The sequence below is a fragment of the Chiloscyllium plagiosum genome, unplaced genomic scaffold (assembly GCF_037043375.1).
Source record: "Chiloscyllium plagiosum isolate Xiang-an unplaced genomic scaffold, Cpla_swu_hap1 HiC_scaffold_10, whole genome shotgun sequence".
Lineage (NCBI taxonomy): Eukaryota > Metazoa > Chordata > Chondrichthyes > Orectolobiformes > Hemiscylliidae > Chiloscyllium > Chiloscyllium plagiosum.
This window is the reverse complement of record NW_028270148.1, coordinates 92,253,885-92,273,872: the sequence shown is the minus strand read 5'-3', so window position 1 is coordinate 92,273,872 and position 19,988 is coordinate 92,253,885. Positions and strand designations below refer to the sequence as shown.

Sequence of the window (19,988 nt, the reverse complement as noted above, 5' to 3'; positions counted from 1 at the left end):
TCTCTATAATTTTAGATAGGCCATGACTGGAGTAGTACATGCAGTTCTGGTCACCATCTGTAGGAAGGATGTAATTGCACTAGAGAGGATGCAGTAGAGATTCAGTAGGGTATTACCTGGGTTGGAGCATTTCAGTGAGGAGGTCAGTAAAAGTTAGTGAAGGGAAATATTAGAAACTAAAGGAAGGAAGCCTTTTTCAAAGTAGTCCTTCCATATAAAAAGTAAGCAAGAATACCACAAAGTTCCAAGGGGAACAACAATATATATTGCACTCGAGTTGTCTCTTCAGCTGCTCAGAACAGGTAGACACTGACTCTACTCAATCAGCCCCTTGATGGCAAAACTCAGAACTTATGGCAGAATTATCCATTCCTGGAGGTGGTGATTAACTGGGTTGGTGACTACTTGCCGCTGATGATTAGCCACTGCCAGTTCTCCACCAGCGTTTCTCCACTGGGGTCGTTTGACCTCTGGAGACTATTCACCACGGGAAATATATATATGTACTGATTGTTTTCCCTCTCACCTGTTCTTTCATACTTCTCATTCCCCTTTATTTATACAACTACATACTACATATTTTAAAAAAAAGGTAAAATAAATATCATTTTATTGGTTTATATATAAAAATGAGTTACAAACTTTAACCAGAAAAAGGAAATATATTTTTAAAATCTTTATAATGGCAGTAAAATCTCACATTAATATTAAACAATGAAATTTTTAGTTAATTTGATAGTTATGCGCTATTCCTCTAAGATATTCCAAACAATCTCTTTTACCGTATTCAAGAACAATTGTTTGTATTCTATTGTCTGCGTCTCCTATCATTCCTTTCACGTTGAATTATTTTCTTCATGCTGCTTGTCGTAGGTAAAGATGCTAGGACTGACTGAGGGACATCAGCTATGCATTCGTTAATAAGAACACAATAAGAATGTTCACATCACCAAAACTTAATACTTGAATCACTCTTGGACAGTTTATCAAAAACATATATAAAACCATCGTGGTAAAACTTCTTATTTCCACGTTTACTAATAATTTCTGTTTCCGTTTTGAAGACTTGAGGGTAAATGGGAAAAGAAATAAAAGCTTAAAAAACTCTCCTGTAATGAAAATAAGTTGTTACTGAAACAGCGCAAACACTACCTTAACCAATATAATGCCAATTTTATATAGTTTAGATATGCTTGTTCTCTAACATTTTAAACTTATTTGCGGTGGCGAATCATCTTCAGTGGCCAATGGACGGTGGCTAAGCATCCTCGGTGGTCAAAGGGCATGGCTAATTGTTGGTGGTGAATCTGCTGTGGCGAATGGTCCCATCCTGGATTAACCAAACCTCTGCCACCTCTTGCTTTGACTGGAATTAAGATCAGGACAAAAAGGACCATTTGTTGCCTTGTTGCCATTTGAAGCCAAGTGGCCAACTATGGGAAGACTTTAGGGCCTTAGCTCACTAATCCTCAGTTTAACCCGGCCGCAAGCAGGTCTGTTACCGTGTGGTACATCCAACAGATCAACTTGTACAGACAGTTTATCAGCTGGGGTTGTGTGGTTTGGGAGCTGGGGAGATAGTTGTGGTCCCTTGATCAGATGTGGTCAATGCCTGATCAAGGGATTGGACACAGAGCAGGGAAGTGTCCACTGGGTGCCCACACTCAACCTTAGCTCCCATTTCCTTGCCTGTGGTCTATCACTGGCCCTTGCCCATAAACCCCAATCCCTATAAATCTCCCCTCCACTCAAAAATCATTTACTTGCTCCAATATCTTCTGCATTCTTTAATATTTTTTCAGCACTAGTTACGGTCATCTGTATGAGGTGCTGCAGCACGTAAGATTGGTTGGCAGTATTTACTGGATGGGATGTTTATGCACCCCCCTCCCTGAGATCTTTGTTCCAACTGAAGGCTTACCACTGGCTTTGCCAATCCTATTTCACATTAGATTCAGTGAGGCACCCCTGGAAGTGGCAGTACAGGTCTCTCCCCAAAATTACAGGATTCTGCCCGTAATGTCCAGGAGTCTGTATAGGACAGCACATACTGAAGAGTCCCAAGTATGCTAGGAATTGCACTAACAGCCAGTGTAAGATTATAAATTAGATTTGCAATGTGGTTCACCAGCGCTTATTGGGAGTTGTATATATTGTTGTGTAAAACCTTGTCATCAGTAAACAGAAAGAAAGTAGAATAAGGTCTTCTATCTTTTATATTCGTCAAATACGAGGGGCAACAGTTCCCACGGCAATACATTAACCAATCAGAATCTACTTGACTCTGAATTTGAATGGTTGGGATATTTGTTCCCAGCTGCATTGTCCATGGCAATGCTTCACTCACTTAGAGTCCCTGTACTCATTGTTTTCACAGGCAGTATAAATTGTTGTTCTGTTTGATATTAAGTATTCTTGTGTCTGACATGAATGCAAGATGAACAGCTTTGACATGTCTCTTTCTCAGCAGTCCTCAAGATCTCTGTAATCAAACGATTTTCCAGGTAAATTCCAAGATTCTCATTGTAATATAGCAGCCAGTTCGCACACAGTACGATTCCACATCGTGTGATAATGATCTAATAATCTCTGTTTGGTGATACTGTTTGAGAGACTTATTTTGTCCAGTAGGCCAGAACAGCTCCCTTCTCTTTCTCAGCGTGAATTAATTGAGAGCAGATAGGTTTGATGTTTGTCAAAAGGCTGCAGTTCTGAGAATGCAGCATTGTAATGCTTCAAATTATTATTGCAGATTTTATGCTCCAATCTGTATTGTCAGATTTGAATTCTCAGCTTGCAGGCACAAATGCGATGAAGAAACTTTTTGTACTTTGCAAAGTATTGGTCACATCCTCTTTGCTGTTTTTAAAATAGTTCACTGTGAATCAATTACCATTAATTATTGTGGTAATTAGTATATCAGTAATAACAGCAAGGCTGCTGTAAACAAAAAGACAAATAACTAGTCAATCTGTTTGTGTTGATTCCAGGATATACACATAGCCTTTAAAGACGGTAAACATGATCGTGGTTACTATTGGTAGTGTTTAAAACCTTGAATTTATATAGTGCCTTTAAATCCTTCAGGATGACCCCCAATGTACTGTCGCTTTAAGTTGTCAGTGATTGTTGTAATGTGGGAACCATGACAGCTAATTTGTACAAAGCTAGATTCAACAAATAGTGATGTGATGCAGAACTAAATAATCTGTTCCAATGATGTTGCTTCAGAGATAAACATTTGCTGTAATGGCAGGCTGTTCAAAATAGTGCATTGGGAGCTTTTATATCCATTTGTGAGAGCAGACAGGGGCAGCACCTTCCTTAGCATGAAATGTCAGCATCAATGAGCTCACATCTCTGGATTGAGACAGGTAACCACAGCCAGGGTGAATGTGCAAACTATTGAGTCAAAGCAGAGACAAATTATACCCAATTTGCCAAGTTATCTCCTATTCGATCAGGTAAACTATTTGTCAGAAGATACATTCAGAGGAACAGATTAAGGGTACGCATCCTGTGTTACCGGTTGTTTGTCAGGAGGGAATTAACTTATTATTTTTTCACCATTCTCTGTTTTCATGCTAAGGTAACTGCACCTTTCTCTTGATTTTAAAAAAAAACCACCTCATCTATTTTCTCATTCGTTCTAATTGCCTTCCAGAGGTGAATGTTTATACTGCATCATTAAACCAGTGTTGATTTTATCTAATAAGCAGTTGATGAATGATGCAACTTCCTGTTTTGTGAGGAGAAATCCTGTTTCCTTTACGTTTGGTGATATTTAGGAACTGATGTACCTCATCAGCATTTAAGTGCCAATAAAAGGTCAAAGCCAAAAAAAAAGGTTAATCTGTTTTACAGCTTTTTGACATAGTTGTATCTGAAATAAAGGCAGTAACTGCTAGCACATGGAGACTCATTTCAATTGGTTCTTGAAGCTGGTTCTGATTTCAGTTTTAAATAGTCTAGACTTACAATACAATCTAGAATCATACAATGTGTAGGGAGCCATTAATTTTACTGCATTAGCTCTTTTAGGTAAACTCTCCTATTGTTTCCCTATAGCCCTGCAATTTCACTTTTAAATATTTTGAGTACCTATGGATTCTGCCTCCTCCACTCTTTCAGGCAATACATTCTAGACTTAACAATTGGCCGCATGTAAAACAATCCACTTTGTCTCCCAGTAACTCTTTTTTTTGTCAATAGATCAGCAATATCTGGTTACTGACTCACTTGTGTTTGAAAACAGCTGCTTTTCTCTGTAGTATTCCTTCATTATTTTGAACACCCCTTATAATCTCCTCTTTAAACTAGAACTAACCTGTTTTTTTTCTAGTCTCTCCAACTTTGATGTAAAACTAAAGTTGTACAGTAAGTAAACCCACCTTGTGGTGGACATGAGGAAGAGTTATGCAGAGAGCCTTCAGAGGAAGTAAATGTTATGACATTCTTACAACACACGACTGACTTGCATTTATGTAGTATATTTCACAACCTCAGGATTTCCCAATGTGCTTTACAGTCATGAAGTGCAATTTTTGTTTTCGTTTCAATGTAAGAATCAAAGCAAGCAGGTTATGCACAGCAAGCTCCCATAAGCATGATGTTGAGCATATAATCTGCTTTTAGGGATAAATATCAGCCAGGACAGCATGGAGAACGCTCCTCCTTAATCATGTCCTGGGATATCTCCTATCCACTTGAGAGGGTCAACAGGATCACAGTTTAACATCTCATTTGAAAGCTGCCATCTCTGAAGGTGCAGCAATGTCTCCATACTGAGCTGGGAGTTTCAGCCTAGATGTTTTGCTCAAATGTCTGGTGGGGGTCTTGAAATCTCAATCTTCTGATTCGGAGGTGGAAGGTAACCAACACATCACAGCTAACACTTGAAGACTTTGAAGGTTATGAAGACTATCAGTACTTTTATTCCTTATTAACAAAAGATAACCAGACATTTTTTTTATATCCTGTGCTTCATTCAGTATTTCTCGTTTATAAAGGAGAGATTGCTGCGGTGGAGAACACAGGTTTTGACTTGAGGAACCCGGTAGTTCTTGGAGACCATATCGCAAATAAGTTACCTGGAGGCTTTGACCACAACTTCTGTTTAAATTCCTCAAAACAACAATCTCCTTGTGCAAGGTAACCAACCTGAGAAAAGGACTTATATTCCTCTTGAATTTAGGTTTGCCTTATTTGCATAATTGTGTATGTTTTGTGCTGCTAGCTATACTTGTGATTTTCTTCATTTGTAAAAATAAGTTTGCATAATTTCTTCAGAAATTATTTTATTTTAAAATAAATCAGCCACACTGAAACAATAATTTAACCAAAACCCCAGGTGTTCATATTACTGCACTTAAATCATAGAATCCCTACAGTGTGGAAACAGGCCCTTCGGCCCAACAAGTCCACACTCTCCCTCCGAAGAGTATCACACCCAGACCCATTTGTCCTGACTAATGCACCTAACCTACGCATCCCTGACACTATGTGGAATTTAGCATGGCCAATTCACCTAAGCTTCACATCCTTGGATTGTGGGAAGAAACAGGAGCACCTGGGGGAAACCCGTGCAGACACTGAGAGAATGTGCAAACTCCACACAGACAGTCGCCCCAGGCTGGAATCCGGATCCCTTGGTGCTGTGAGGCAGCAGTGCTAACCACTGAGCCACTGTGCCGCCCCAAAGTCTACCTTTTCCCAAGTCTAAGGTATGTTTTGTGTTTTTATTCCAAACTCAACTGCTGGGATTTAGCGGTAGCAATTTTGGGGATGATTATTTAAAGAGAAAAACGTCCATTGACATGGTGTCTTTCACTATCTTAAACACCAATGAAGTATTTCTGAAATGTAATCACTGTTGAAATATGTAATAAGACAGTTTTCTGAACATTGTATGATTCCACAATACTTTGGGTGAGAATTAAGAAATAATCTATTTTAGAGATGCTGTTGTTAGCTGATATCATTAATGGTCTACTATTTCGAGACACTAATCCCTTCCTTTCAAATCTGTCATCATCACCTTGCCCTCAATAAATACTAGTCTTCACCTTCTCCTCCTTGGAAAATTACTGTCCCATTTCCATCCACCCTTTTCTCCTCAAGGACCTTGAAGAATGTGTTGCTGCCTCCCTAATCTGTGCCAATTTTTTCCACAATCCTGTCACTGAACCTCTTCAATCAGGTTTCTGTCCCTACATCAATGTTGAAACAAATTTGATCAAAATCACAAGTGACATTCTATGTGAATGTGACCATGGAGTACTAACCCCGAGTATGGTTTAAGGAAGATTTAGACAGACTTATTAAGTGGGCAAGAACCTGGCAGATGGAATGTACTGTGGAAAAATGTGAGGCTAACTACTTTGGTCAGAGGAATAGATGTGCAGAATATTTTTGCAGGGGTTAGAAATGGTAGATGTACAAAGGAACCTAGGTATCCTTGGCACTAAGACACAAGGTTAACATGCAGTGGGTAATAAGGAAGGCTAAGGGTATGATGGACTTTTTGCAAGAAGATATAAGTAAGCAGGAGTAGCAAAGTCTTGTTTCAATTGTATAGATGTTTGGTAGCTCATACCTGGAGTACTTAATGTGCAATATGATCCCCTTTCAAAAATATATTACAGCCATATAGAAGTGCAATAAAGGTTCACTCATGGGATAGTAGGACTGTCCTAGAAGAGAGATTGGGTAAACTGAGCCTAGATTCTCTAGAGTTTCAAAGAATAAGAGATTATTTCACCGAAACCTACAAAATGCTCAAAAGGATAGATGCAGGTAAGCCTTTTTTTTCCTTTTTATTGGGGAATCTATAACCAAGGGGTAATTCAAAATAAGGGGGAAGCCACTTAGGACCAAGATGAGAAGAATTTTACTTTACTCACAGGATTATCAATCTTTGGAATTCTGTATCCTTGAGGGTGGTGGAAGCTCTGTCATTGTGTATGTTTAGAGATTGGTATTTAGAAATCTATCTACAATATAAAGATACACTGGTATAGTGTGGGAATAGGTATTAAAGTAAATGAACAGTCATGATGGTATTGAATGATAGGCAGGCTTGATGGGCTGAATGGCCTACTCATGATCCTGTGTTCCTTTTCGTTCTTCTTCCTTTAGCCTTTGCCACATTTGAGCTCACCATTCTCCTTGAATGCCTCTGTTGGCTAAATGAAAGGGACTAACCTTGCCTTGTTCAACTCTTACCCATGCAGTCACAGAATGTGCTCCATAAAACTCAATCATTATCTTTCTCTTAGAGTCAGCTTGGTTGAAGTAGTATATTTTAAGCATTTGTTCACTATTCTGTAAAACTTGAGATGTTTTATATTGCTAAAAGCGAGTTGTTCCCATCTGAGAGGGGAAGCAGCATCTCTTATTTAATGTCCATTCTGGAAAACAACATTTATGGTAATGTGGCACACTGTCAGTATTGTCACCAAGCATCAGCCTCGATTCTGTGCTCAAGTCTCTGGAGGGACTTGACCCCAGGAGGTTTGTGAAATAAGATCAACCAACAAGATAAGTTGTGTAGTTAAGGTTTCCAACAGGATTTTAAAAGTAGAATTGCGTGGTTGAGAGATGCAGCTAAATGAAGGAATGTAGTCTCAATTCACAAGTTGATGACTTCCATTTTCATCTTGAGAGATACTGAACAGAGAGCAAATAGCATCTATGTGACACAGCACGGTGGTTCATTGGTTGGCACTGCAGCCTCACCGTGCCAGGGACCCAGAGTTCAATTCTACCGGGCAATTGTCTGTGTGGAGTTTGCACATTCTCCCCGTGTCTGCATGAGTTTCCTCCGGGTGCTCCAGTTTCCTCCCACAATCTCAAAGATGTGCAGGTTAGGTGGATTGGCCATGCTAATTTACCTATAGTGTCCAGGAATGTGCAGGTTAGGTGGACTAACCATGGGAATTACAGGGATAGAGTAGGAGGATGGGTCTAGGTGGAATGCTCTCTAGTGGGTTGGTGTGGAGGGAATGTGGGATGACTATAGAGAAATTGAAGTTTTGGTCAATAAAAGCAAGGAAGCATATGTCAGGTATAGATAGCAGAGATCAAGTGAATCCTTGGAGTATAAAGGCAGTAGAAGTGTACTTAAGGGGGAGATTAGGAAGGCAAAAAGGGGACATGAGATAGCTTTGACAGATAGGGTGATGGAGAATCCAAAGGGATTTCATAAATACATTAAGGACAAATGGGTAACTAGAAAGAGAATAGGGCCCACTTCGAGGCTGGGGTGCTGGAAAAGCATAGCAGTTCAGGCAGCATCCAAGAAGCAGGAGAATTGACGTTTTGGGCAAGAACCCTTCACTAGCAGAGGGTGTGGAGGGAATAGGGCCTCTCAAAGATCAGCAAGGCAGCCTATGTGTGGAACCACAGGGGATGGGGGAGATACTAAATGAGTATTTTGCATCAGTGTTTACTGTGGACATGGACATGGAAGATATAGAATGTGGGGAGGCAGATGGTGACATTTTGAAAAATGTCACCATATTACAGAGGAGGAGTTACTGAATGTCTGAAAATGAATAAAGGTGGATAAGTATCCAGAACCTGATCAGATGCAACCTAGAATTCTGGAAAGCTAGGGAAGTGATTGCTGGACCTCTTGTTGAGATATTCATATCATCGATAGTCACAGGTGAGGTGGCGGAAGACTGGAGGTTGGCTAACATGGCCACTACTTAAGAAAGGTGGTAAGGAAAAGTCAGGGAACTACAGAGCAGTGAGCCTGATATTGGTGGTGGGCAAATTGTTGGAGAGAATCCTGAGGGATGCGGCATGGGAAATCCATGTTTCACTACTTGACTAGGGTTTTTGAAGAAGCAACGTAGAGGATTGATGAGGGCAGGACGGTGGATGTAATCTATATAGACCAGTTGGTCATTGTACAAGGTTCCTCATAGTAGACTGGTTAGCAAGGTTAGATCACATGGAATACAGGGAGAACTAGCCATTTGGATACAGAACTGTTTGGAAGGTAGAGAACAGAGGTTGATGGTGGAAGGTTGCTTTTCAGACTGGAGGCCTGTGACCAGTAGTGTGCTACAAGGATTGGTGCTGGGTCCACTGCTTTTTGTCATTTACATAAATGATTTGGGTAAGAACATAGGTGGTATGATTCGTAATTTTGCAGATGACACCAAAACTGGAGGTATAATGAACAGCGAAGGAGGTTACCTCAGATTACAATGGGATCTTAATCAGATGGGCCAATAGGCTGAGAAGTGACAGATGGAGTTTAGTTTCGATAAATGCGAGGTGCTGCATTTTGGAAATGGAAATCAGGTAGGACTTGTACACTTAATGATAAAGTCCTGGGGAGTGTTGCTAAACAAAGAGACCTCGGAGTGCAGGTTCATAGCTCCTTGAAAGTGAAGTCGCAGGTAGACACTGTAGGGAAGGTGGTCGGTATGCTTGCCTTTATTAGTCAGAGCATTGAGTATTGGAGTTGGGAGGTCATGTTGCAGCTGTACAGGATATTGGTTAGGCCATTTTTATAATATTGTATGCAATTCTGGTCTCTGTCCTCTAGGAAGGATGTTGTGAAAACTTGAAAGGGTTCAGAAAAGATTTGCAGGGATGCTGCCAGGGTTGGAGGATTTGACCTATAGGGAGAGGCTGAACAGGCTGGGGCTGTTTTCCCTGGAGCGTCTGAGGCTGAGGGGCGACCCGGATAAAATCATGAGGGGCATGGTTAGGGTGAATACACAGGTCTTTTCTCTGGGGTGGGGAGTCCCAGAACTAGAGGGCATAGGTTTATGGTGAGAGGGATAGATTTAAGAGACACCTAAGGGCAACGTTTTCACATAGAGGGTGATGCGTGTATGGAATGAGCTGCCAGAGGAAGTGTTGGCGGCTGTTACAATTACAACATTTAAAAGGCATCAGGATGGGTATCTGAATAGGAAGGGTTTGGAGGGATATAGACCAAGTGCTGGCAACTGGGACTGGATTAATTTAGGATATCTGATCAGCATGGATGAGTTGGACCGAAGGGTCTGTTTCCGTGCTGAACAGCTCTGACTCATCTGTGACTCAAATGGCCTGCCTCCAAACTGTAGGGATTCTATTTAAAATAAAAGCTAAATACTGCAGATACTGGAATTCTGAAACAATGATCAAGAATGCTGGAGAAGATTAGCAGGTCTGGCAGCATGGAGTTAATATTTCGAATCCGAGATGACGATTTCAGTATCGTCCACGGATCGACTGTGTTCAGGTCTCGGGGATGAAAAAAGGATGGCCAGTGAAGACATATTGTTCTTATTTACAGGGTTTACCACCAGCCAAGTGGCAGGTTACTGGAGATCGAGACCACGCAGCCTGGAGTTCAGTTCTACACTGCCAATTTTCTGGATGGGAGTTTGAAGGGCAAAGGAGGGGCTGTGTACCCTAAGCATTCAGCTTTTTGTTTGGAAACTCAGAATTGGCCTGATGCTGTTAACAAGGTTTGAAGGAGAGGGGAAAGGAACCTGTTCACATTTTAATGTGCATTAATTTAGAAATAATATAAGAATTCTGGTTGAATAAAATTTCTGTTAATGTGCCCAAGGTTGACATATGGATTATGAAAACAATTTAAGTTAAACCTTTACTTCTAACTTGAAAGAAAAGCATAACATAATGTTTCCTGCAACTGTGTAAAAAACTGTGTTGCTAAGATGAAGAAAAAACAGATGGTGTGTCAAATTAGGACAAGTTGCAAATTGTTAGAAAAACATTTTGCACTCCTAGCACCTTTGTGGTAAAACCTCCTAAGGGGCTTCATGAGAACATTACCAGATAAAATTTGATGCAAGTTGCAGAACGTTTGATGAATTTAAGTGTACTGGGGTGCTCTGAGCACTGGAAAGCTGGCCAGGAGAGTAAACTGTTGCTTACTGTTTCTGATAGTTGCATTACATTTTAATTTGATGCATTCAAATGTTTTATTTTGCAGGCAAATTTCCCAGATGCATTGTTGAGACCCGGCGAGGAATATGACCATACAACATGGTTTAAGTTCTCTGTACTTTAACAGCTGTAATGTAGGTAGTTCGAGTTTCAGTTGTCATACTTTAATCAAAACACTTGCTTTACTTTTAATATTTTTTTAAAAATCACGGTGGTGGGGTGTTGGTTAGGTAAAACATTAATACTAACTATTTGTGAGGAAAATTAAATCGTGTGCAGTATTTACTCATTGTGCCCATACGTTGAGCAATGCATACCAAGAATGAGCATTTATCTTAGAGTATTTCCTAAAAACCAGAGATGTCTTAAATTATATACCATCTCAGATTCAATCTATTTGGGAAGGCAGAAACACTTAGAAAATTGGATATTTAATACTAGCCAAACCCTTAGCAATTGTCAATTTGCCCATAATAAAATAATGCTCAAAGATCTGCATTTCCCATAGAACCAAAATACATGTAAATGAGTAAAATGAATCCTAACATCTGTAACTTAGTACTTCTAATAAAAATAAAACTTGTATAAATTGGAAAGTGACTTGATTTTATTTACAAGAATCGATTTAAGATTTTTTAATGACCGTGCATCTTGTTGCTGGTTTCCTTGTTGTTAAAAACAAGCAACTTTGGAAAAAAAAATCTTTATAAATGTGATAACTGCTGCTTCAAAGATAAAATGCTTGGAATTTATGATCAGTGACATAAGAGTATTTCCACATCACATCTATTGCTGAAGAACTCACTTTTATTTTCATTTTGCTGTTCTTGGTGATCACTGTCCTGAATGTCTAGCTACAGCACATTCACTAATGAGGAAAATGTTACATGCCAGAATTTAAGTCAGAATAAATTTTAATCTTTTGGCTGCAGTCGTTTCAAGCAATGCATTCCAGATAACATCTTGACTCTAGTTAATTAGTGATGTGACTTTACATTTGTTTTGTACAATCAAAGACACTAGTGATTCTTATGAAGAAAGGACAGAGAAAGTTGAGTAATGAGGCAGGTGTTCTTGGGGAAGAAATGCACTTTCAAAGAGCCACAACAGACACAAGAGAAAGAATTGAATTTATATGGGGCTGTTTGCTGCCACTGAAACAGCATCTGTGATGCCACAGCATGTACGAAAGATCAATTGCTGGTCCCCTTCCCAATCCCTCACTGCCATATTTCCCAGCTCACTCACTGTCCTGCTAACATCCACCTTTTTGCTCTTCTCGCTGCCCTGCTGTCAAGCCAGGTGGCAAGCTGAGCAGTGAGTGAAGAGAACAGAACAGTGAGCAGTGACTGAACTGAATGGGAGAATGATGTGGAAAGTAGGGTAGTTGTAAGTGGGGCAGCACAGGGAGGTAGCAACAGTGGGTGCACAGGAATGAAATCCTTGGCATTTATATCCTGTTCCAATGCAGTGATAGGAGATTTTTTAATGACTGAAAGATGTCTCAGACTGCTTTACAATCACTTAGTTTTCTTTTGAATTGTGGTCCTGTTGTTGTGCATGGGGAGACAATTTGCAGACAGCAAACTCCCACAGTTCTTAAAGCAAATATAAGATGATAATGGTCAGTGTTTTGTTGATAAAGATATTGGTATCTCATTTTGGAAAGAGTGCTATGAGTTTTTCTCCTGACAGAAGCAGACAGGGTCTAATGTAACATCCCATCTGAAAGATGGTACCACAAACATTGCAGCACTCCCTCACTGGTGTCATTCTGGAATTTTGTGCACCAGTCCTGTTGTGTTTTAAGAGGTGTGGTTCTTTAAAAGCTAAGTATACCCATAAGCTGAAAATGTGTTGCTGGAAAAGCGCAGCAGGTCAGGCAGCATCCAAGGAACAGGAGAATCGACGTTTCGGGCATAAGCCCTTCTTCAGGAATGAGGAAAGTGTGCCCAGCAGGCTAAGATAAAAGGTAGGGAGGAGGGACTTGGGGGTGGGGCATTGGAAATGTGATAGGTGGAAGGAGGTCAAGGTGAGGGTGATAGGCCGGAGTGGCGTGGGGGTGGAGAGGTCAGGAAGAAGTTTGCAGGTTAGGAAGGCGGTGCTGAGTTCGAGGGATTTGACTGAGACAAGGTGGGGGGAGGGGAAATGAGGAAACTGGAGAAATCTGAGTTCATCCCTTGTGGTTGGAAGGTTCCTAGGCGGACGATGAGGCGCTCTTCCTCTAACCGTCGTGTTGCTATGGTCATGCGATGGAGGAGTCCAAGGACCTGCATGTCCTTGGTGGAGTGGGAGGGGGAGTTGAAGTGTTGAGCCACGGGGTGGGTTGGTTATCCGGGTGTCCCAGAGGTGTTCTCTGAACCGTTCCGCAAGTAGGCAGCCTGTCTCCCCAATATAGAGGAGGCCACATCGGGTGCAGCGGATGCAATAGATGATGTGTGTGGAGGTGCAGGTGAATTTGTGGCGGATATGGAAGTATCCCTTGGGGCCTTGGAGGGAAGTAAGGGGGGAGGTGTGGGCGCAAGTTTTGCATTTCTTGCGGTTGCAGGGGAAAGTGCCGGGAGTGGAGGTTGGGTTGGTGGGGGGTGTGGACCTGACGAGGGAGTCACGGAGGGAGTGGTCTTTTCGGAATGCTGATAGGGGAGGGGAGGGAAATATATCCTTGGTGGTGGGGTCCGTTTGGAGGTGGCGGAAATGACGGCGGATGATCCGCTGTACATGGAGGTTGGTGGGGTGGTAGGTGTTGACCAGTGGGGTTCTGTCCTGGTGGCGGTTGGAGGGGCGGGGCTCAAGGGCGGAGGAGCGGGAAGTGGAAGAGATGCGGTGGAGGGCATCGTCGACTACGTCTGGGGGGGAATTGAGATCCTTGAAGAAGGAGTCCATCTGGGTTGTACGGATTTGGAACTGGTCCTCCTGGGAGCAGATGCAGCGGAGACGAAGGAATTGGGAGTATTGGATGGCATTTTTACAGGGGGCAGGGTGGGAGGAGGTATAGTCTAGGTAGCTGTGGGAGTCGGTCGGTTTATAGTAAATGTCCGTGTTGATTCGGTCGCCCGAGATAGAAATGGAAAGGTCTAGGAAGGGGAGGGAGGAGTCTGAGACGGTCCAAGTGAATTTGAGGTCGGGGTGGAAGGTGTTGGTAAAGTGGATGAACTGTTCAACCTCCTCGTGGGAGCACGAGGCAGCGCCGATACAGTCATCGATGTAGCGGAGGAAAAGGTGGGGGGTATACCCATAAGCCAAAAACTAGGATGAAACCACCTGTTCATCCATGGTCTGTCTGGGATGTCATGTGCCCTCAGTAGCTGTCTAGTTTGTTTAGTGTGGTTCCCATTACAAGTACTTCACTGGCTGATGTGGTCTCCAACTTCAATGCCTTCATTTTTGGCCAATAGAGCACATCTCATGTCTTTCTCAGACTTGACTTAATTCCTGAGGCTGTCATGGACGCACTTTTGCATTTCTCCTCTCAACTCCTTCAGGATAATGGCTATATTTCCTTTGCATGGTATGCCACTCTGACCTTTCAATTCACTTCTGTCTGCCTAATATGCTGTTACAGCAACAGGTTTGTCCTTGATGCTCTCGGACCAGCCCTTCACCTTGACTTTTTACACCCCTCGGAGGTGTGCGTCTTGGATAATTTGCTTGATTTGAAAAAGAACTTTACGATTAGATTCAGTGTCTTGGCGAGTTAATTACTTCCAGTGCATGGCGAGTTGCTACTTCATGTACAGTGTATTTTTGTCTCAAGCATGGTAGTTTGACTGATAGAATTGCATCTGGAACACAAAGCCTTACACTTATCTTTTTAAAATAAGAAAACATTCGAGTCTAGACTATCTGTTTAATATATTTTGAGGGGGTTTGGTCTGGTCCATAACACTTGTGTATCACATCCAAGTAGTAGCTCTATAATCAGAGTAATATTTTTGGAGTAGGTAGCGGCTTGAGCAAAACGCTTTAAAGTGTCTTGTGGTTGGACTTTATTGTCACTTTCTCTCTCTCCCAATTAGGTGTTGGTGAAAATGTGCACAAAGCAAAATCAATGGCTAGGCACTTTTGCTTAATCTGGTCATAATGCCTCTCTGCTTGTATTAGCACCCTGGATTCAAATGCTGGTTGCACAAAGTCCAGTCTCGCTGGCAGCACATCACAGTTTTACTTCATAAATTATGTTGTAGTTTTTCAGCATTGGCATTGCTATCACTACTTGATTTTATTGAATGGTGCTCTGTGTTCGTTTGGCCGAACTGGTCCTCACCCTTAACAATTTCTCCTTCGAATCCTCCCACTTCCTCCAGACCAAAGGGGTAGCCATGGGCACCCGTATGGGCCCCAGCTATGCCTGTCTCTTTGTTGGCTACGCAGAACGGTCCATCTTCCGTAATTACACCGGCACCACTCCCCACCTCTTCCTCCGCTACATTGATGACTGCATTGGCGCCACCTCATGCTCCCGTGAAGAGGTTAAGCAATTCATCAACTTCACCAACACATTCCACCCTGACCTTAAATTTACCTGGACCATCTCTGACACCTCCCTCCCCTTCCTGGACCTCTCCATCTCCATTAATGATGACCGACTTGACACCGACATTTTTTACAAACCCACCTACTCCCACAGCTACCTGGATTACACCTCTTCCCACCCTACCTCCTGCAAAAATGCCATCCCATATTCCCAATTCCTCTGCCTCTGCTGTATCTGCTCCCAGGAGGACCAGTTCTACCACAGAACACACCAGATGGCCTCCTCCTAGAGACTGCAATTTCCCTTCCCACGTGGTTAAAGATGCCCTCCAACGCATCTCGTCCACGTCCCGCACCTCCGCCTTCAGACCCCACCCCTCCAACCGTAACAAGGACAGAACGCCCCTGGTGCTCACCTTCCACCCTACCAACCTTCGCATAAACCAAATCATCCGCCGACATTTCTGCCACCTCCAAACAGACCTCACCACCAGGGATATATTTCCCTCCCCACCCCTTTCCGCCTTCCACAAAGACCGTTCCCTCCATTACTACCTGGTCAGGTCCACCCCCCCCCCCTACAACCCATCCTCCCGTCCTGGCACCTTCCCCTGCCACCGCAGGAATTGCAAAACCTGTGCCCACACCACCTCCCTCACCTCCATCCAAGGCCCTAAAGGAGCCTTCCACATCCATCAAAGGTTTACCTGCACATGCACCAATATCATTTATTGTATCCGTTGCTCCCGATGAGGTCTCCTCTACATTGGGGAGACTTGACGCCTCCTAGCAGAGCGCTTCAGGGAACATCTCTGGGACACCCGCACCAATCAACCACACAGCCCTGTAGCCCAACATTTCAACTCCCCCTCCCACTCTGCCGAGGACATGGAGGTCCTGGGCCTCCTTCACCGCCGCTCCCTCACCACCCGACGCCTGGAGGAACACTTCAACCCCAGGGCATCAATGTGGACTTCAACAGTTTTCTCATTTCCCCTTCCCCCACCTCATCCCAGTTCCAAACTTCCAGCTCAGCACTGTCCCCATGACTTGTCCTACCTGCCTATCTTCTTTTCCACCTATCCACTCCACCCTCCTCCCTGACCTATCACCTTCATCCCCATCCCCACTCACCTATTGTACTCTATGCTACTTTCTCCCCACCCCCACCCTCCTCTCATTTATCTCTCCACCCTTCAGGCACTATACCTGTATTCCTGATGAAGGGCTTTTGCCTGAAATGTCGATTTTACTGCTTCTCAGATGCTGCCTGAACTGCTGTGCTTTTCTAGCACAACTAATCCAGAATCTGTGTCTGTGCCTCAGTACCACTGCAGGTCCTTGGCTCAGGGCTTATATAATGGTTCACACTCCAATGACAAATTGGCCAAGAATTTTGCCATATAGTTGACGAATCATAGCACCGCCTTTACGTCTGTTGGTTGCTGCGTCCACTTTTTCCGAATCTAGTCAGATACCTTTTGCTGTCAGTATATGGCCTATCTACAAGATTTCCGGCATCTTGTAAAGTAATTTTTTTTCTTCAACTTCAGTATCACCTAGTGAGCTCTGTCAATCAGTCACACACTAGGTTTTGATCGCTGTCAGAAATATCTTTTACCATTGTGTCTCCATCCATAAACTAGCAGATCATCCAATATAGCTTCCACTCCAGGAAATTCGCTGCCTCCCTTGTGTTGCCTGTGTTGATATTCTTCTAGAGCAATGGAAATGCCAAATGACATTTGCAACCATCTGCATCTCCCAAAGAGTGTGCAGAATGTGGTTAGAAAAGGACGGCTTTCATCCAGTGTTACTTGCCAGTAACCATCCTTTGCTTTAGGCTAGCAAAAGTGTTTGTCTCCAAGTTGTGGCAAAATTGCTTCAATAGTTGACTGGAGGGAATTGCAATCTCTTCAAGACTTCATTTGGATTCTATGGATTGATGCATTCACTGTTTGCTAGGTCATTTCATTGCTGCTGTGTTGATATTCAGTGGGAGTCATCACTTTCTTGCTTGCTTCCATCTTTTCCAGCTCTTGTATCTTATTTTTCAGCCTGGCCTTGATGGCAGATGGACACGTTCTTGCACTCATCTGGAATGTGTTTCATAGTTTGTAATTTAGTGCACTGCAACACGTTGCAGATCTCTTTTAGCACTCTTGAGAGTTACTAGTTCATTAATCTAGTCTGTTGGAATGAGTATGGTGTTATCAAAAAGCCTAATCTTACTTTGAAGGGCTTCAATGTTTGGCTTGCTATGTTGAGCCACTTTGCATAGGTCTGTCAAAGTCATGATTTGCAACAGTGTTTATCTAACACTTTATGTTGACTTGATGTTCTCCTTCTGAATTCATCGTTCCAAAAGTCACAAACCATAACTTCCCTCTTGATTTGACTGGATCAACCTGTCGTATAGACTACACTGATTCATCCGAATCTTTAGCTGCTATCTGTTCAGTGGCCAGCTGTATCTGCTTGTTGTGACTCTTTTTAGCTGTATATCTGTGTGCAAGATTATTCAGTTTTTGTAGAAAGAGAACACTGCTTCCCTCATGCTAGATATGTTTTTGTTTTTGTCTGATGTCCTCTGCAGTACTTGCATCCCATGCTTTGTGATTGTTCTGCCCTCTGTACCTGAACTATCTGTCTTCATAATGCAAGAACTGGTCTGCTCAGCCATGCGTCTGCTCAGTCTGTTGATTCACAACTTTGGTACTTCTGTCAGTTGCTCTCCTAAGTTTGTCTTCTGTCCATAGGCAGGCTGTCATTTTTGAATCCCTTATTTTTAAACATAAGTCCTGCATCTAATGAACTCCTCCTTTAATTGCACACATTCACTGGTCTGCACGTGGAGTTAAATACATTATGTATTGATCTATAGACTCTTTCTCACATTGTTCCCTAGTATTGAATACATACCCTTCACTTGGGGCTAAAAACATGCCCCTCATAGCTTTAGACACTTTCTGCTGTGTTTTTTCTGCTCTTTAGAGAGACTATATTTTGAAACAGTCCCAGTGTGAGCAATATGGGAGGAGGCTGTAAGTAGGTTTCATGGTGATAGAGTTGAAAAGTGTGTTGCCAGAAAAGCGCAGCAGGTCAGGCAGCATCCGTGGAGTAGGAGAATCAAAGTTTCGGGCATAAGCCCTTCATCACCTTCAAGATGATTTAGACATGTTGAGTGAATGGGCAAATGCATGGCAGATGCCGCACAACATGGCTCATTATATTTCAATGAGGAAAAACCGAAAGGCCAAGTATTATTTACAGCAAGTCATATAGCATGGAAACAGACTGTTCAGTCTAACTCATCTGCGCTGACCAGATATCCCGATCTGATGTAGGCCCATTTATCAGCATTTGGCCCATATCCCTCTAAACCCTTTTTATTCATATACCCATCCTTATGCCTTTTGAATGTTGTAATTGTACCAGCCTCCATCACTAGTTTGTTCTAGACATGCACCACCTTCTGCCCCTTAGGTCTTTTTTTAAGTCCTTTCCCTCTCACCTTAAACCTATGCCCCCCCCTCTCCCCCCTAGTTTTGAACTCCCCCACCCTAGGAAAAAGATCTTGGTTATTCACCCTCTCCATGCCTCTCATGATTTTATAAACCTCTATAAGTTCACCCCTTAACCTCCAATGCTACAAGGAGAAAAGCCCCAGCCTATTCAGCATCTCCCTATAATTCAAACCATTCAGTGCTAGCAACAGCCTTGTAAGTCTTTTCTGTGTCCTCTCAAGTTGAGTAACATCCTGTAGAAGGGCAACCAGAATTGAATGTAGTACAGTATTCCAAAAGTGGCTTCATCGCTGTCCTATACAACTGCAACATGACATCCCAACTCTTGTACTCAATGTTATGACCAATGGAGGCAAGTGTGCTAAACGCTGCCTTCACTATCCTTGTGTACCTGTGATTACTTTCAAGGAACTATGTATCTTCTCCACAGGTGTCTCTTTTTTTGGCCACACTGCCCAGGGCTCTGATGGAAGTCCTTCCTGGTTTGCCTCACCAAAATACAACCCACCTAATGTTTATCTAAATTAAACTTCATCAGCCAATCTGATCAAGGTCCCATTGTACTCTGAGATAATCTTTTTCACTGTCCACAACACCTACTTTTATCTGTGAACTTACTAACCATATCTCCTATATTCCTATCTAAATCATTTAAATATATGATGAAGAGCAGTGGACCTAGCACTGAATCTGGTCACACACCATTGGTCACAAGCCTTGAGGCTGAAAAACAACCTACCATTACCCTCTGTCTCCTACCTTCAAGCCAATTTTGTATCCAATCGACGAGCTCCCTTTGGATGCCATGTGACCTAACCGCAGTAACCAGAGTCAATAAAATATGGAGCAGGAGAAAACACAGCAGATCAAGCAGTTCAGAGGAGCAGGTGTCCTGATGAAGGGTTCTGCCTGAAATGTTGACTCTTTCCCTTAAAGTATTTATAGAACCTTTTTGGATTCTCCTTAACTCTATTTGCCAAAGCTATCACATATCCCCTTTTGCCCTACTGATTTCCCTCGTCGATATACTCTTACTGCCCTTGTACTCCATGAATTCATTCAATC

General features: G+C 42.5%; 1 protein-coding gene across 1 annotated transcript in view; it reads left to right on the top strand.

The window, feature by feature from the left end:
- Nucleotides 1–11,512, top strand: part of galm (galactose mutarotase) — a 69,870-nt gene extending 58,358 nt beyond the window's left edge. The window contains exons 5-7 of the mRNA XM_043696410.2: nt 5,010–5,151; nt 10,304–10,478; nt 10,970–11,512. Coding sequence (XP_043552345.2) covers nt 5,010–5,151; nt 10,304–10,478; nt 10,970–11,047 — 395 coding nt within the window. The 3' untranslated portion in view covers nt 11,048–11,512. The remainder of the gene's footprint in view (nt 1–5,009; nt 5,152–10,303; nt 10,479–10,969) is intronic.
- The last annotated feature ends 8,476 nt before the right edge of the window (nt 11,513–19,988 follow it).